The following is a 19,659-nucleotide window of genomic DNA, read 5'->3' as shown; positions in this document are numbered from 1 at the left end:
CAAGTCTCAGAACTACTTTTCAAGTAGACGCTAATCTTCGTGAAACGATAATAATGGTTTCATTGCTGCCTAGCCAATTTTTGAAACATTACGTACGTACTATTTTGATACAGCCGTCAAGTCGGGTTAACGTAAGATGTGGTTAGTTTTCATGGCCTTAAGTTGATTTATGTAGCAGTGTCCAGGGCAAGCATCTTCGCGAGCATCAGCGCTTCATATCAGCTTCTGGTGTTTCTAATACGCATGTTCCAGTTGGCATCGTTGCGCAAATGCAAACAACTGGTTATACAAACATCTACAAGTCTTCAGCATATGTCTGTGTGTGCGACATTTGCACATTTTAGCGTCATTTCATGACGTGTCGCTCAATATAAATTGCAACACGGTCACATTTCTTCTGCATGCTTCGCATAACGTGGGTTCCCAGGTACGTAGGATCTGTCGAATTTTTTTAATCATTCCTTATCTCATTCTTATGAGCAACCGCTAAGGTGCAGCTCTTTGCTGCAGACAGTTTCGTGGCTCGCTTTTCTCTTTTTTTTTTCTTACAGTATCAGTTACTCCCCCTCCTCCTACGTCTGTATATTTCTGTATAATTTGTAGGCAATAAAGCGGCAATTATATACGAACGCGTCTAAAGTAATCTGATACTTAATGCCTGTTCTCTACTAAAGTTTCTTTCGGGAAGGGGAAAGCCTCTCCTGCCGAGATCAAAGTGTCATGCAATTTGATACAGAATCCTTTTTTTTTTGACAGACATACGTTATGAAGCATACCTGAAGAAGAAGAAAGTGTCCACAGCCAAGAAGCCTGCGGTAACGATCAGGGTTTCCCAGCGCTCGAAGTAGTGTAGAGCATTAATGACTCTAGCTGAAACAGGAACAGCGAGCGTGCTGGTCTGTTGAATACGGCGACAAACGTGGCTTAATTGAACCCAAAAACGAAGTGCTAATATTATTTACTTGACCAGAAAAGAGATGATCAACGTTTATTTATTAAAATTTAGGTCGTTTGTGGTTATGTTGGGTAGTTACTCTATTGTAGGGTGCGGCTACTGTTGATTAATAATTTGCAACTAATGCTTTACACAACTGTGCCTTTATTGAAGATTGAATATACCTACGAACTGATCGATTTCTTTTTCCCTGGTGAGAAAAGAAGCACACAAGAACCATTTTCATAGTTTAAGTCTATGTCACCATGAAAGTCTTGCAGCGAGGCTAAAGTTCTATGCACATGTGAGCAATGGTGACGGTGTTAGCGCGTAGGAAGTTGCTGAAAGTCTTCACAAAAGCAACAGTATAGCACTGAATTTCAAACTGGGGTCTACATTAAACTCTCCATCGCAAAATAAAGATAACTCCGACTACATTGGACCCTTTTTGTGCTGCACTATTATCTAACCTAGTACTGTGTTAGCCCAAAGAACGAGGTTTTGTTTGCATAAATGGGGCACGTTATGTCTGGCACGCATTGTATGTCATAATTACTGGCTTAGTTTGTTTTCACGGAAAGGTTGTTCGCGTGTTTATGGCTGGTGTTCTATATGAGAAATAAAGGCCACGTGTACTTATATTTTGCAGCCAGTGGACTTCATGCTAGAAGCTATGGTTAAAGCTTCAAACTGTGAAAAGTAATTATTGATAATCAAACTACACATCTAACTAATCATAAAAAACAGTCACAGAGCTAAATGCAGCATGATTCTGCAAAGTAGCGCAAGCTTTCTGCTTTTCATTTTTTTTACTTTTTCACTCTGCCATTAGATCATTCAACACTCTTCATGTGCAGAGTACTAACACGTCAGCGTGCGTGCGCATTATGGCAAATGCATCATTGTTAGAACAATAACCATCTCTGAAACGCAATCTTCACCTGCCAAATAAACTTAGAAAGTTGTCGAAAGACAAAGCTGCATAGAGAGTGACACAAGTTTAATCGTTATATAGAAAGCCATTTTTCCAGTTGTTCACCGACGCTGCACTTAAGTTCAGGCGAAAGTTTCGTTCAAATAGTTTTGTGGAAAGGTAATGGAAATAAATAAAAAAACAGCACTGCGGAGAGAACTTACTTATGTTTTCGGTAATTGTTGCGTAGGAATGTCCAAGACAAATCCAGAAGATGCTCAGAAAGCGGATGCCATGTACAAAACGTAATGAGGTGGTCTCAGAATTCTTGTCCATCTTGACGTTCAGGATGACTTTAGTGTTTGTTATTATAGAAAAGGCTAAGATGCACCTGTATGGGATAGCTAGAAAGAAAAATAAGAACACCGAATATATTCTGAAGTGGCAAAGTAAAAAAATGCACTGTTGAGACTGTTGATTCTGTTCAAGGTTAGCACTGGTATCATTACACGGCAGCATTGAATTGTTGATCTGCAGAGCCTACTTGGCGACTTCATCTGGGCCAGCGAGCATGTTTGTAGTGACGTACGATACGTAACCTGCTCTAAATCAGCTTTTTTTTTTGCCAATACTGCTTCTGCAATGGGAGGTGTGATTTGAATACGCTGTTTAAAATCTGTTTTCATAACTTAAAAATCCAATTTAAGCCACGCGAGACAGACCAATATTATTAGGTGCGCTGCTTTTTATTCAATTTATGTGCCAGCTTCACTGATGTTAAGTTATGAAACATAAGTGCAAGTGGCTAGCATAGAGCGTTATAAATGGGATCGCAACCTGAGCCAGCCTCCTCTAAATAATGGATTCCAAAATATTTGATGGCATCTAACTATCGTGATCAGGTTTTTTGACAACCTCGTACTGCGTCTTCCAGTGACGTAAGCTATACTTGGTAGCACGATATTTATGCCAGGACCTAAACGTTACATAGTATATACAAAGTGATACAATTATTCAGGACTAGAGGCCTGAAATGGAGCCCCTCCACAGGTCGAGGAGCGTTCGCTCTGTTTCCGTGCTTTTCTATCCTATTACAGGGATCAACAAAGAATATACACCCCCCCCACCAATCCCTAAACATAGCTTAGGCCACACATTGGTGACGCCGACAAACCCGAACTGCTCCATACCCTGTAATATTAAACGCCCGGTACCCAGACCAAACCAGGTGATTTCCTCCACATCCTCCTCACATGTCCCATTTTCCCACATCCTCCACCTTTGGCGGTAGTAGTGTCGTACTGGGAGACTATCATGTTCAGCGCTACTGCTTTTGATCAGCGCTGGATGATCTCGTGCGCTATGAGAAGGATCGCACTCCTAGTGCTTTCGTTTGCTTTGTAAGGGTACCTCCTCACCGTTAGGAAGCACTCACGTGCCATAAGAGGCCCTGGTTCCCCCGCTCAAAAGTGGCAATAAATGTTTCTACCACTACTACCTGGTTGTTAAATTGTAGAAAGAGAGAAAGAGGGATTCCATGAGCTCGACGCTTTCGCACTAAGCCATGGTTAGCCCTGTCTCACTTACACAAGTGAACGTCGAGCCATTATGAGCACATGTCGGGTCATCAATGTCATAGGTCGGTGAACTCACTTATGAGTCGACTCATTCGGACTCACTCAGACACACATTGAGCCGCGAGACGGACTCTGATTGAACCCGAGTGATGAATATTTTTGATAATCTGAGGCCGAGTGAGTCAGGCTCAAGAAAGTTTTGGTGAGTCTGAGTCCGAGTGAGTCCAAAGCGCAAAATATATTTCTTGAGTGAGTCTGAGTGAGTTCCACTTTTTTGCCACCCTCAGGCTATCATACTGTTACCCTGAAGCGGACATGTAAACGAAGGAAAAGGAGAACGAAGTCGTCTGTCTTGGAAGAAGCTCCGTGTCAGCGCGGCTGCCCTTCGCCATTCGTCCTTGAATAAAGGTGCGCCAACCTAACAGTTTTATTGAAGGTACGCGGTAAAATAACGGCGTCCCGAACAAAGACGACTCATCCACCACTGAGGCACAATACGTGGAGCTTCGCTGAAGTCAATGACTTGCTGGTCTGCCACCTGCGATGGCGTCTAACGGCAACAATTACAACGAGCCACCTGCTTGCCGCATTCTGTGGCAGCCCTAGAGCCAGCCCACAACCTTCGCCGGGCAAGCTGCGGAAGATGTTGACGCATGGCTCAGCTCCTACTAGCGGGCGAGCTGGTTTAATGGCTGGAATGCCACCAGCCAGCTCAACAATGTGGTACTCTTTTCTAAAGGAACCACATCCACATGGTTTGAAAACCATGAAGAAAGCCTCACTGCGTGGCAGAAGTTCTTTGATGAAATCAAAAATTGCTTCGGGGATCCAGCAGCGAAGAAGATATGCGCCGAGCAAACTCTTATGCAGCCAGCGCAAGTCCCCGGAGAAACATGCATGACGTATATCGAGAAGGTGCTCAAATTGTTCAAGACACCGGACTCCCGGATGGCAGAACTGAACAAGGTTAGCCATCTTCTAAAAAAGATCGCGGAGAACGACTTCCAGTTCCTCATCGAAAAAGACAGTTTTGAGTGTCTAAGGGACGTCATCAAACACTGCCGTACGTTTGAAGCGCTGAAGGTTCAGCAAATTACACCCAAGTTCGGCCGCCTGCCCAACGTCACTAATGTCGCCAATGTCGACGTGCATACAGCCCCATCGGACCTCACGTCAGTGATTCGCCAAGTACTGCGCGAAGAGATGGACAGACGTGAGGCGGCTTCTCGGCCGGCACCTAATATCCGCAAGCCCTTTCCTTCCAGCGACTTTGGCGCTATGAATATCAACGCCGCATCCCTTGATGCCTACAACTATACGCCTCGTCCTCGAGGAGAAAGCCACACTATGCGTCCGTAGTACCCATTAGACACTTTTAGTTGGGCGTACGTAAGGAGCCCACGTACGCAGCACTGCCGCGGAAGAGAACTAAGCATGTGCAGTACGTAGGATATCTATATCAGAGAAGCACGCGCACGTCCGAAACTAGAGGCTGCGTACGTAACGCAACACTTCATACGTTACGTTTTCGCGAGACATCGAAGAAACCAGAACGAGAGTGCATGGTGAAAGCAGTGGCGTGCGACACAGACAGCAACAGAAGACCTAATTCAAGGAATGTCTACTTCACAATGCAAGTCGATGTTTTCATGCCAGACAAACTAAATTCAAGCATCGCATTCCAGCCTCCTGATGATTTAGAAGGAATTGCCTGGCATCTCACAAAAACCCTAAAAAATTGCCATTGATAGGTTGCGCGCGGGAACGCATCTTTTTATGCCAAGCCTCTCGACGAATGAACTCGTAAATTAAACGGCAGCTTTGTACGTTATTTTATTCTTGGTACAACGTAACGCAGCTTGGTCATTGTGCGAGGTCTCACGTCTTCAATGTGCTGGTAGTGCATCTAAAGTCATGAATACTTGGAACGCGACCACTTGCTGCGGGGTACGCTAAGCCTGATCCACAGCAGCATTGGATAAATCACTGAGGTCGATCCAGTGCGGCCGTGCCCGGTCAGACACCGTTCCTCCATTGCGCATCCAAGTTCCGAAACAGCAAAGCTGAACGTGCACATTTAGTGCACCTAGGAACGATGCTAAATATCTACACACCGAACGCCACAGCCTGGCTTGTACGCTGGTGGCCCTTACCCTGGCAGTCAGGATGTTTTTTCGCGCAGATCACAGAGGCCTTGTTATAACTGAGACCTTGCATACTTCTAGAATGGGTGGCGCTGATAAGCATTCCAAACCCTTGCATCTCGGGTACAAATTATGTAGTTGAGTCAAACGCATCAAGGTACGTTTAGCTAAAAGTCGTCGCATGCTTAACTTGCAGCGTGTGCAACGTAATTTTCACAGCTTACGCAGCTTCCCCGTACGCCCAAAGAAAAGTGTCTATTGTATGATGAGTACGCACCCAGACCACCTGCCGTTTAACAGGTGTGGAACGGCCGGGCCATTCATCCTTCTGCGGATATCAGCGCATCTTGTGAAAGTACCATGTGCTTTTACTGCTGCATCAGCGGTCATGTCACCTGATTCTGCCCTGATCAATGTCACACAGCAGCACCGTCTTATGGGTGACCCAGCACTCCCTACGGGTGCAGCAATCAGCACGTTGACGAGACAACCTGGCCCACGGACTCTGAGAGCAGGCCAGACCATCGGGTGAATCACCGCAATGACTCACAGGCATCTGTGTGGAGATTGACGCGACCACCTTCCCGCTACTGAAAATTCCCATCTCCCCGATGACGTCCCACTTCACCACTGGCGGGAAACTAGGCGGCATGACCGTTGGAAGTGAAGCAGCCAGTCATTTTCAGCTACATGCCTCTACACCTCCACCAGTGATTATGCGTCATAACAAGACTCAAGGTTCTGCGAACAATTTTACAACACCAGCTTTAGTGAACACGGCAGCAAGTGTCTCTGTTATCAGCATAGATTTCAAAACCCAATCAGGCCGTAAGCTGATGTTCAAGTACGATAATGCAATCACACTTTGTGCTGTTAATGAAGAACTGCTACTACTTCTTGGCGTGTGTACCGCGAAAGTCTATTTCTCTGACAACTTCCTTCAAGCCAAATTCACAATGCTCGCTAAATTGGCGCCTAATGGGATTCTGCGTCTAGATTTCCGTCAACAGTGTGGTACCACTCTTGATTGCAGTACCGGCGAGCTTTTTGTCTTTCCTTTTGTTGCTGACCAACCTGCTACTTGTTCAAACACCCCCACCGTCTGTGAAGATTCCGTCGTACCTGTTCAAGTTATTGTTCAAGTTACCGACAGTGTTCAAGTTACCGACAACGACGTATTCAATGCTATCGTTTATCCGATGCCTTCAACCATCGCAAAGAAGGAAGTGTTCGTGCCTCATTGTATTTTCTTCGTGGCCAGTGGCACAAGTACATTGTGGGTGTCAAATTGATCCAACCAGTTTGTTTTGCTTCCAGCGGTATGCGACTTGCCTCGTTTGAAGTGGATACAAGCCTCAACATAGACGCCTTAAGCAATGACACCTCGCATGAAACCCAGGCGCATGGGACTAACTCTTGTGTCTCCGAAGACTCCTTGACGTTTCTGAACATGGTTAACAAGGCACTACCCTCTGAGAAGCGTCAAGCCCCGGTCAGCGTCCTAAGCAGGCATGCTTCATTGTTTGATTTCGCCAAGGACGCTACTAAAGTTCTTGTTTTCAATACGTATAGGCTTTCTACAGGATTGACACGGGGTCTGCGCATCCCAAGAGGCGAAAACCATACCGTGTGTCTGCATCGGAGTGCAAGGTGATCGCCGAACAGGTGGAAGACATTTTGGTTAAGGCCGTCATCCAAAACTCTTCTAGCCTCTGCGCTGTGCCGGTCATCCTTAAGGAAAAAAGACGGGTCCTAGAGGTTATGCGTGGACTACCGGCGTGTGAAATTGGTGACGAAACAGGTTGTGCACTCGCTTCGCTGTATAGACGACGTTATCGACTATCTTCGTTCGGCGTCTAACTTCTCATGTATGGACCTATGATCAGGCTATTGGCAGGTACCCATGCATTCTGTTGACAAAAAGAAACTCGCTTTCTTCGCATGAAACGGCTTGATTTATTTCAATGTCATGCCGTTTGGTATGAGCAACACTCCTTTAACATTAGAAAGGTTTATGGACATGGTACTGCGTGGTCTCTAATTGGAGATTTGTTTGTGTTACCTCGATGCCATCGTCATTTTTGAACGCGCTTCTGCTGAACGAGTCATCGACTTGACGTTGTTTTAACATGCCAAACAAACTGTCCCTACCCGAAACTCCAAACAATGTCACTTCGGCCAGTTAGAAGCACTGGTACTTGGTCATCTTGTAGACAAACAAGGCATGTGTCCAGAGCTTCAGAAGGTTGCTGCAATTAGCAGTTTCAAACAACCATAGTCACAACGCTAACTAGGGAGTTTCTTGGGTTTCTGTACATGCTTTCGCTGATTTGTGCCCAAGTTTGCCCATACTGCCTACCCATTCACTTCATTGCTGCACAAGGATAAGGAGTTCATCTGGACAGCAGAGTGTAATTTTTTGTTTCGTGAACTTAAGTTCTTTTTCTCGTCTGGGCCCATATTGCGCCATTTAGACCCTTTTGCCAACACAGAAGTGCACACCAACGCGATTGGCATCGGTCTCGGCGCATGCTCATTCAGCGCTTCGATGACGCTGAGCACGCCATCGCCTACGCCGGTCGTTCGTTAAGCAAGGCTGAGACGAACTACACCATTACTGAAGAAGAGTGCCTCGCTGTGGTTTTTGCTTTGCATAGGCTTCTTCCACATCTCTACGGGTGGCACTTCACGATGGAGACTGACCACGATTCACTGTGTTTGTTGGTTGGTCTTCGTGACCCTTCTGGTCACCTCGCACGATGTGCGCTACGTTTGCAGGAATTAAGCTTCCAAGTATGCTGCAATTGTCGCCACCATCATGCACACGTCGACTGTCTCTCGAGGCTTTCACTACTAACCACTCTATGTGATGCCGACAATATAGACGACTTTCTAGCTGCCATTGACGATGCTGATTTTCCTGACCTCACCACCTGCTTGGAGGAACAGCGCATGAACCGCTGCTTGGATTATCTTTTTGACTCGGCTGCTCAAGTGATATGTAGCCATGACTTTATCGCCGAGATGACTTGCTTTACAAAACAATTCACGGCTGATGGTGCCCGCTTTCTTTTAGGGGCGCCCGAGAATTTCAGAACGCACGTACTATATGCTATGCACGACGACACATCAGTGGGGCACTTGGGGTTCGCCAAAACGTACCACTGCCTGTTGGCTCGATTCTACTGACCTACTATGCGACGCAATACAAAAGAGAATGTGGCCAGTTGTGATAAACGCCTGCAATTCAAGCGGCCAAGTACTACCGCGGTTGGTCTCCTCCACCTATGACGTCAGCCTCATCACCTTTCCAAATAGTTGGAGTGGATGTTTTCGGTTCATTTTCGCGCTCATGGAACAACAACCGTTGGAATATAGTTTGCGTAGGCCACATGACACGTTATGTAGAAACCAAAGAGCTGCCAATGGCCCCGGCCATCGATCTATTGAGGTTTCTCCTGTCTGCTGTAATACTGCGACTTGAACCGCCTCGTATTATCTAAGTGATCGTGGTCCCCAATTTGTTGCCGTTGTACTAGTTGACCTCTTGCGTCTCTGAGCTCGTCAATTTCGCCACCCGACTCCGTATCACATGCAGACAAATGGTCTCATCAAGTGCATCAACAGAACTATTACAAACCTGCTCTCAATATACGTCGACTCCATGCACAAGAACCGGGATGACGTCTTTCCATTTATCACCTATGCCTATAACGCAGCAAAGTATGAAACCTCCGGCTACAGTCCGTTTTATCTTCTTTACGTCAGACTACCACGCTGCTTTATTTACACCATTCTGCGTTTTCTTCTCATGCGGACTCTTCCATTGCCCAGGCTCTCTGCCGCACAGGGGAAGCACGTCGTCTAGCTCAGCTCCGTACGCTGGCACTCCAAGACTGCTCCAACTTCGCCTACGATTTACTGCACAATATTGTGTTGTACAAAAAAGGAGAAACAATTATGGCCGTGGTAACCCTTTCGTAAGCGTGGCTAGTACCTGATGTTCCTGGCTCGTTACACCGGTCTTTTTGTCATCGTCTATCACCTAATAGAAGTGACATCTTCAATCGCTGGTCTTGTATCTTGCGGTGACCATTTTAGGCAAACGCAGCTTGTTCCCATCGCCCGCCTAAAGCGCTTTCATCATCGTGAAACTTAACACACGTGATGCAGGCCTAGCGGGTTTCTTCTGTGAAAGGGCGAGTGTTTACGTTAAAGCTGCAACGTGTGAATGAAGGAAGAAAAGAACGAAGTGGCCTATCTTAGAAGCAGCTCGGTGTCGGCGTGGCTACCTTTCCCACTTCATCGAAATGCGGCGTTACCAAGTATTATGAGAGGGAAACCGTTCATTTTCCAGGAACAATCAAGTGAATCAGTGACTGAGTTTGGATTTAAAAACTATGCTTTGAAAACTCTATTCCAGTAAGTTTCATCATCATAATTTTAGTATTAAAGGGGAAAATCGAAGTTGAAGTTTAATTTTTTATTTTCGCACCGAAAACTCCAGACGTTATGTCAGAAATTTAAAATGCATTTTTTGTACTTTTGCAACATGAACTCGATAAAATTTTTTGAATTTCGTATGCCAAGTCAGTGGCCCCCACAGATAAGAATGTACTTCATTTTTATCGATTAAAAGCAACGGAGAGCTAAGTAGAAATCTTCAAGATCTATGACTCCATGCTCTTTTGTGCGTGAATCTAGAGTTGGCGTCTGCACCCAAAATCTCTTTTTGCTTAACAAGCATCGTCTCGGGATCAACGTGGTGTTTGCTGAATTGTGGAATAGTACTTCACTTATATTCAAGTGATCGTTTGACGATTTGGTGTATTATACAGATTATCTCAAGAAACGTGTCTAGAGTTCTCAAAGATGAAGGAAATGCGGTATTTGTTCGATGCCTTCACAGTCACTTCTTTTGAAGCCTCGCACACCTTCGGATGGCTGACAATATCATTGGTAGTAAAATATAAGTACTAGACTGCCTGACGGATATACTTATCAATCAAAACAGCAATGGACAATTTTGGGAAAAAGAAAATTTTAAAATCAGCAGATGCCACGTATTTTGGTAATTTATGTTATGCCAAACATGTGCATTTAAGATAACAGTGTTGCAATTTTTATGGAGCAAAAGTTTACTAAGTTGTGCTAAAGACATGTACAAATGCTCGCACAGAGAGATATTAAACAGCTGCACCTTTTATATCAACAGCTGTTGATGACTTGATTGACACGCAGAAAGTTAAGATTCAATCCCTGCGAGGACAAAAGCAATAATCCTTTGCGTTTGTCCGGTAAGTACTGCAAATATCTTCTTTTTCCTAACCATCAAACTTTAAAATCACACATGTGTTTTCTGACCATTCCAGGGTAGACCTGAAGTGTCAACCACTTTGGCACATACCCGCCACCGGGTAACTGCCACTGTTTCTTGGAATGTGCTCGATGACATAGGCCACAGGATAGGGACATTATTCATAATTGTCCACCTGATAGTTCAATAAAGTCTTTTCTTTTTCTATATTCATGTGTTGATGAGTGAGTTGTATTCGTCAAACCATATTACTCTCTCGAACTAATTTTGGTTTACCCCAAGTTAAGGGGATGATTATGAGAGCATCGAGACGTAAGCAGATAGATAGATAGATAGATAGATAGATAGATAGATAGATAGATAGATAGATAGATAGATAGATAGATAGATAGATAAATAGATAGATAAATAGATAGATAGATAGATAGATAGATAGATAGATAGATAGATAGATAGATAGATAGATAGATAGATAGATAGATAGATAGATAGATAGATAGATAGATAGATAGATAGATAGATAGATAGATAGATAGATAGATAGATAGATGCATGCTCTAAGTGCTTATTATACGCAAAGAAATCTTTCGCATCTAAAAATTATGACCACCATGGCCTTTGCATTGTTTTTACTTACAGTTCTTGCGTTTCTTGTTCCAGCTCCTGGTGAGCAGGTCGAAGCTTGTTGAAGCTACAATGATGCCCGCGAGAACAGTCAAGAACGCTCTGGAAAAATGTAGGAAACCACGTAAAATGTACGTTTTCTACGAAATAAAATGCGTTAGTATCAACGTATGATCAACTCAGATACTTATGATTACCTCTGGGAACGTTAGAGGCTACTGAAACATGAACAGTGAAAGACTTGTGACGATGGGGCCCGACCAATATATATTAGTTGTCCAAGGCAATTCAGCATCCCTAATAAATATAAAATTTCGCAGTAGTTTTTGTGACTATTAGTCCCATTTTAAAAGTAACTGTATCGACAAACAACATTTTAACAGTTAACATGATTTTAATGGAACCATATTTTGCGTAGCAAGCTGTCTAGCATCACAGTTACCACGATTTCTATGTAACCATTTTTCGACAACAAACTGTTTTGCATCAGCCTAGTAATGTAACGTATATAAACACAAATGCAATCTCTTACGTAATTACGTATGTCTTAAAGATACAGGTGCAGGTGTTCATAACAAGTTGTGTTGAGACTGATACGTGCTCGGGCAGAGGTAGCGGGGCAAATGAGTGCGCCTTACTTCTGCCCCTCTACACAGTCGATCTTTGTTATAAAAATGGCCCTATATCTGCGTGTTACACTGCAAATGTCGTCGAAAGACGATAGTCTTGCGCCTGGAAAGGGTGAACAAAACGTTTATTTGATGTTCTGCGCAAGAAAATAGGTGAATGGTATTCTGGAGGCGCTGCGTTAGAGTGCCTCGAGGCTGCAGCAGAGACAAACGAGCGCATGAAGTCACGTCACACGTGAGACATCAGCGCTATCTGGCAGTTATCTTAGGAAACGAAGCGCACGGCGTGCGTGCCCATCTCGGAGGTGTTAAGGTGTAGAACGCAACGCGAAAGGTAGTTGCCACCACAGTGTCGTCTCAGCAAAGCGTTGGAAACACTTGCCTTTTCGTGCAAGCGTTGCGTTGTGAGCGCAGCGTGATAAACTCTACGGTTCTTAGGATTACTTATGCATGCCTTTTATAGTAAAAACCCACACTCACATATTATTGATGTGTTGTTATGGTGCCTCACATATGTGCAATGAGTGCTTTTTCATCGACAATCGCACAAGTATGATAATTGAATCTTGAGCAATATTGGTGGGCGCTGTGGATGGGGTCGGCCGTTTGATGTATCCTTTGGTGCCGCTTAAGGTATCGTTAAGGGCGGACAAACATACAGGTGTACAGACAAACAGACAGACAGACAGACAGACCAAACTTTTTTCGTCAAAGGTACCCAAGAAACACTATCGTCTTTATTACTAACCTCTTCCACACAGACACATGCAAAGTCTGTTTTGCTTCCTCGTCGGTGCGTAAGTGGAGATGCGGTACGTGTCCCAGGTCTCCCTCACGCCAAGGAAGGTAAAGGGAGCTAAAGTACACGCTTATTGAGCGCGTCACGAAGGGATTTCCACGATCTCATTTAGAAATGTATTGAATTACCCTTGCATGGGCATGCTCCTGGCACGCAACAAAGCTTATATTGCATATTTGCTTTTCGCCATTGGATGAATGGCTTTTTTTAAAACATGCCCAGCATCAAGACTCCTGAGATATTCCGTAAAAAACAATTGTTGCGTTATCACAACCCGAAACCACAATAATGTCAAGGGAAAACAACAGGAATGAGTCACACAACAATGGTATTATGAGATGCTGTGGTGGAGGGCTAAAAACTTTCCGCCACCCGGTGTTCTGCAACGTAAACCTATATCTAAGAATGTGAGTCTCAAGCATAACCCCCCCCCCCCCTCCCACAATGTTCTCATATGAACATTTTAATCTGACGAAGTTTTCGTGAATACGTGAAGAATCGGCACAGGTGTTTTTTTTTTTTTCGTGGCTGTATTTTTAGCACCGAGTCACCAGATTTGATCGGTTGCAACGCCAAAGCTGTTATTTTTAGGTACAGGATATTTTAAAATCTAATCACATTTCGTGAGGACTTAGAGGCAAAGATTGAGCAAACTGTTGTACTAGTTGTAACTTTAATGCTTGCTACGCCTCCACGCTTGTGGCTTCCAATTTGTAGCACTACCAGAGTGCTCTCTAATTATTTTTTTACAGTGATGCCAGAAAGTGTCTTACGTATGTACTGTGCGTGGTTAAAATAATTTTGACCCTCCTGCTACTTAGTCTGGAAAACACTTTCTTCCGCTACCGCAAGCAGGATAAAGTCACTGTTATACCGTTTTGTTACAGCTTCTCATGCCTCAATGAAAATCAATAAACAAACTGGGATTGTTCATAAAATATAGCCAAGCATTCATAGTTGAACGTCATGTACATCCAGAAAAGTATCGGTGGAATTGTCGCTTTTTAATGATGGCAGAACTAGGGAAAAAAAGAAGTCCTATAAAGATGGGAAGATTGAGGGACAGTATTTTCATCAGCATTTCATGTTTTTCGTTATCTATATTAAGAAATGCTTTGCAGGCAACCAAGTGCCTACAGGTTTCATCATATTAGCAGCGAAATTTTAAAAAAAAGCAGATGCATTCAAGTAAGAGAAGACATGCAGACTTCATGAACACTACATCAGCATAATGATTTGAATAGTCCGTACAATTCACATGTCGCACTTAAAGATATTTTCCACACCACGCACATAGGCTTTGGTCAGCTGACAAGAATATTCTTCTCACGCATGCCAAATGGTCACTACGATGCACTTACATTATGGTAGCCTGAGTGTTGTCTATCCCTTCGAACACGCTAGTGACGCAATTCTTCACGACGATATTTGCCGCACTTCCAAACACTGAAAAAAAAGAAAGACGCACGTTTATCATCTCATTCTATTCAGGTCCATTCATTGTCTCTCTAAACACGTCCCCTAGAATGTTATTGCAAGGTGGTGTTACGGATTGCGTCAATGGTGTGCTCTTTTCACCTCTGTCGAAATAAACGACGGAGCTCTTCGAAGTCTTGCGCAGATTGCACATTATCTTGCCCTTACCGAGCAAGGTCTTATACAAAGCAGGTTACTGTTACCAAGCAAAGCTCCCCATACGTAGCACTTTTTCTGTACAGCATCGTTCAGTTAAATAGGAGAATTTCAAGCGCTGGCTTTTTTCTTTGTTATATACAAAAAATACGGCATTTCCCACGTACCACAGGAATCTATGTTATGAAGAACGAAGGTGACTGTGCGTAATTTTAATGCGTGCAACGTTACGAAACGCTGCTAAACATATGCACAAATGTAATTCGCAGAGACAAACATCGAACAGTCACATCTATATTATATTAGCATTTGTTTACTGTTGTGCAAGGATGTCCACAGCAGCAAAGTTATTACCAACACCAATGAAGGTAAGGTGACATGTAGCGCTTGTGCGTTCGAATATGGTAGCACTGGATAGTGCTTCGTAGAGCAACTGCAATGGATGGTGCTTAGATTTTATCTATGTTAACCTGTCGTGATGTCTGTAATATAAGATTCATATGTACGTTTCACCAACGCTAGGCCTGCATAAGGTCTTTTTTCGAAACAGTTCAGAAACCTGCCGTGGCTCTGTGTTAACAGACTTGTTTGCCAAGCAGGATGCTTGAGTTCAATTCTTCCTGGGACCCGGATAATTATTATTTGCATTCATCGGGTCCGTGCTGCCAAGGTCAGTTTATTACACGCTCTCTCATTTTCCTTGGGAATGCCTGTTTTCATCATTCCGTGGTGCGCATAAACTGTATATTATCTGGGACGCACGCATGCCCACATACCACGGTCCATGGTAAACCACTATCTGCCCCACGTGTCTAGAGGAAAAAGTTTGAAGGATATGCGGTGGAACTTTTACGTTATTATATAGGAATTTCTCAGCAATCTGCAGGCATATCTAGCGTTTTTATCTATCTATCTATCTATCTATCTATCTATCTATCTATCTATCTATCTATCTATCTATCTTTCTATCTATCTATCTATCTATATTTCTATCTATCTATCTATCTATCTATCTATCTATCTATCTATCTATCTATATATATATCTATCTGTCAAGCTACGTCTAAGTACTCCCATGATCGCCTGCTTATTTTAAGACAGACTAATGGCGTATTCGGCTGACCGTTCCGGTCCTCTGGCTTGGACTTGCCCGAGGTTAAGGCAGCTCGCAATCAGAGTGCGACCGGCGGTGTACCAGCAGAATACATCGGCGATCTCGAAGCAGCACACCTGTAGCACCACCGTGAAGCTGCAGCGTGGTAAGCTTCCGGGTAAATATTCCTGCACCGCATCGACAAACGATGCCGATCAGCTCAATATTCATCTCCGACATGTCTGGATGCAGTGAGAGCCGTCTTAGTTCAGCGCATCGTCTGAGCCAATATATTCAAGGCAAATCACGTGGTAGTCTGCGAGCTGGTGTAACGATAGCATTGACGTTTCCTCCGCCTTCGCAAGCCACTGGCTCCTTTTTCACGTGGTGCAATTATGGCTTCGTACATGTGAACTCCCCCCACACACGTTCAAAAACGCCACCAACAACGTAGGTTCACGAAGTATTACCTGCCCAGCGTAGTTCACTTCCGAAAAGCACGCTAGCGTTGTGTGCGCAGTTCGCCTGTTGACCTGGTTCAACTAGCAAGTGATTTACCGGCGAGTGTCACGTGATTTATTCTCTCGTTCAGATCGCGCAATGCTCTTATTTCGAAGTCAAGGTGGTTGGGAGCACTCCGAGTCAGAGGCTAATGCTCTTGAAGAACCAACCCATGGTAGTCGAAGCGCTAGAAATGTGCCAACCAAACGCGCAGCCACATCTCAAAGCGCTCGTAAACGCCCAATCCACTACGCCATAAAATTAGTATGGATGGGGGAAGAGGGTATGATGGACACGTCTCGCTAGCCCTGCCATGAATAACGTGAAAATTCCGTCACGTACGTCGTCAAACGAATTCCCCAAGACACGTATGGCACGCAGCTGTATACCTTAGGTCGCAACATGCGGGTTTGTGCCGAAATAGATATACCCACGAACGGTGAGAATACACCTTGCTAATTTAAATGTGAGAGCATTAAGAAAAACTGAAAGCGGCAGTGTTCACCTGACAAATTTAACAAATAAATGTCAGCGTACCAGCAGAAATCAAACCCTAGCATTCTGCGTGGAAATTAAGTTTTATACCGTGGACACGCAAGGTCTTGATACTGCCGTTGAAAAAGATCCTATGCTGGCGTACTGTTAGTGAAATGTCAGCTGTAGTTCCAGTGCATCTATATAATTTTATAATGCACAGTCATGTTTCCTCCGCACTCTTCATATCCCTTTAATTATCATGGTACGTGCGATCTACGAAATTTTTTATGTCTGGATTAGCCAGATATATTCGTCATACTCTCTTGCCACCCCACACTAATTTCGATCTACCCCATAGATAGATAGATAGATAGATAGATAGATAGATAGATAGATAGATAGATAGATAGATAGATAGATAGATAGATAGATAGATAGATAGATTGATAGATAGATAGATAGATAGATAGATAGATAGATAGATAGATAGATAGATAGATAGATAGATAGATAGATAGATAGATAGATAGATAGATAGATAGATAGATGGATAGATAGATAGATAGATAGATAGATAGATAGATAGATAGATAGATAGATAGATAGATAGATAGATAGATAGATAGATAGATAGATAGATAGATAGATAGATAGATAGATAGATAGATAGATAGAAAATAATGATGATAGTGCTTGCAGTGCACTTACAAATGCTTCGCATTTAATATTTATGACAACCAACAGAAAGTAATTCAAAGGAAAGTATAATGATGTTACTTGTAGTAAATGTAATATGAATGTGACAAAGTAGACAAAATACATCTTGCCGCCGACAGGAACCGAACCTGGAAACTTCAAATGACGCTTTCGACGTTCTCCGAATCGAGCTATACAGCGGTAGTCACCCCTCTGCGCACTTCATTTCGTATAGATGTGCAATAGCGGCAAGGGAAGTCATTTTTTTTTTATGCGAGGCAGCTTATAGTCGGGGCTTGTCTTTTGTCTGTCGTAATATCCAAGCTAGTACTCAGAGCACCCTCTATATGACTCTGCAATAGAGTGAGCGCTCCACTCTTACGCGTGCTCTTGTATGAGTGAAGACCCCTAGCGTGGCTGCGCTGTTCTGTAAAAGAAGATCTCTCACTCCTCCTTGGTGGTTCTGTGTTAGAGCTCTCGATTCAGTCAAGCGTGATGAGAACACACCGCTAGCGGTGTTGCGCTGTTCTGTATAGTAAAAACACTTATTGCTCTTTCTCTCACATACATCATAGAAGTATGACTGAAGACGTTCATACTAGCGGCTGCGTGCGTAACCATGAACGTCTATTGGGACGAACATAGACCCCCTATTTACAGAACTTCAAGTCAACCCTTGGCATCTTTGAATACTACCCAGGGTTATTTTTACGGCGAGATGTATGTTATTTTTTCTGCCTGCTCGTTCATTCCTCCACTTTAGTTTATCTTCACTTATATCAGAATTACTACAAGTAGGAACCCGTATAATTTCCTTAGCATTATTCTCAGTCAGTTCTCATTTGCATCATCAAGTTGGGTTTTATAACATGAAGTTGTAACACATTACTTGTAACACTTTTTGTTTTTGGTTAACTTTATATTTACTTAATTTCTACGGATCTGAAGATAATAATATAGTTACTACGTGGCTTGAGCTAAGAAACGTATTGTTTTGGATCTGTTAGAACGTAATACTGTAGTTTTAGAGCAGAAGAAAAACGCACATGAACAGACGAAGACAGCTTAGAGTTGCAGCAGCTCTTCGGCTTAAGAGAATGCATCGCATGCGTGATACGCAACACGAAATGTGTATTGGTGTTTTAAGAACAGTGCACCTGAACGAAACACAACGTATTACTGTTTTGTGTGAATATTTTTGTGACAGTGTGTATTATTTCTGTGCATGTATTCTCATTGTACATGGCATTGTCATCCCCCAATATTTACAAAACATTCCCGGGCTCCAATTGATTGAATGGTTGATTTGTGGGGTTTAGCGTCCCAAAACCACTATTTGACTATGAGAGACGCCGTAGTGGAGGGCTCCGGAAATTTTGACCACCTGGGGTTCTTTAACGTGCACCCAAATCTGAGTACACGGGCCTACAACATTTCCGCCTCCATCGGAAATGCAGCCGCCACAGCCGGGATTTGATCCCGTGACCTGCGGCTCAGCAGCCGAGTACCCTAGCCACTAGACCACCGTGGCGGGGCTTCCGGGCTCCAAATCAGAATAATCTCCAGGAGTATTGTTAAAAGTTGCCGTCAATCTACCTTTCCCTATATTCACGATGACTGCGAAGATAGCAGTTGTTGGTATCGGTCGTTGACGAGTAAAGAGGTGAACACAAATCAGGCTTGAGCATAAAAAAAAATCAAAGAACCGTCATGGCATCATACGTATACAAATATGCCTTCAGTTTTTATTTTAACTTTTTTACGCTTCATTGATGTCACCTGTTGTTACAGTGAAAGCACACGATAACGTTGCTAGGAGTAGAAATGAATGATTCTTCAAACGAGAATAGAGTATATACGAGTCGATGCTATCATAAACTACGAAGGCGAATAGCAGTAGGTATCTATGTGAACTATCCAGGAGAGATAACTTTAATTACCGTAGCATTCATAGATATAATATATATCTTTTCTCGTTCGTAACGCTGAGTTAGATGGTAAAGGTGTGCTGATCAAGCATTGGGGCGCTAACAAAAACATGGTTTTTTTACTAAAGAAAAAAAAATCTTAAGTGGCACTTCGTACAGTGCGTTTCTGTTATGGTCGTGTCCCGTTGTTCTGTCCTTTTCGTGCCATCTATCATGTCCACAACAAAGACATGGCTTTCTGTAAAGTGCAATGGTCTAATAAAATAAAAGCCGTACTTATGAAACTTCTTGTGCGAAAAAAAAGCAGACGCTCAGGGAAAATGAGAAGTAGACAGTATGGCAATTTTTGAACGCGGGGTGTCGCTGTAGTTGATTATTTGATTAGCCAACTTGTC

General features: G+C 43.5%; 1 protein-coding gene across 1 annotated transcript in view; it reads right to left on the bottom strand.

Moving 5' to 3' along the window:
* The window catches only part of LOC119161998 (nose resistant to fluoxetine protein 6), a 66,229-nt gene that overhangs the window by 38,665 nt on the left and 7,905 nt on the right, over nt 1-19,659 (bottom strand). The window contains exons 4-7 of the mRNA XM_075881598.1: nt 14,299-14,383; nt 11,523-11,611; nt 2,072-2,251; nt 777-870 (exon numbers count right to left, since the gene is read on the bottom strand). Of these exons, the coding sequence (XP_075737713.1) occupies nt 777-870; nt 2,072-2,251; nt 11,523-11,611; nt 14,299-14,383 (448 nt within the window). The remainder of the gene's footprint in view (nt 1-776; nt 871-2,071; nt 2,252-11,522; nt 11,612-14,298; nt 14,384-19,659) is intronic.

Source organism: Rhipicephalus microplus, chromosome X (assembly GCF_043290135.1).
Source record: "Rhipicephalus microplus isolate Deutch F79 chromosome X, USDA_Rmic, whole genome shotgun sequence".
Taxonomy (NCBI): domain Eukaryota; kingdom Metazoa; phylum Arthropoda; class Arachnida; order Ixodida; family Ixodidae; genus Rhipicephalus; species Rhipicephalus microplus.
The sequence above is the reverse complement of the archived record's forward strand: the minus strand, read 5'-3'. Positions and strand labels throughout refer to the sequence as shown.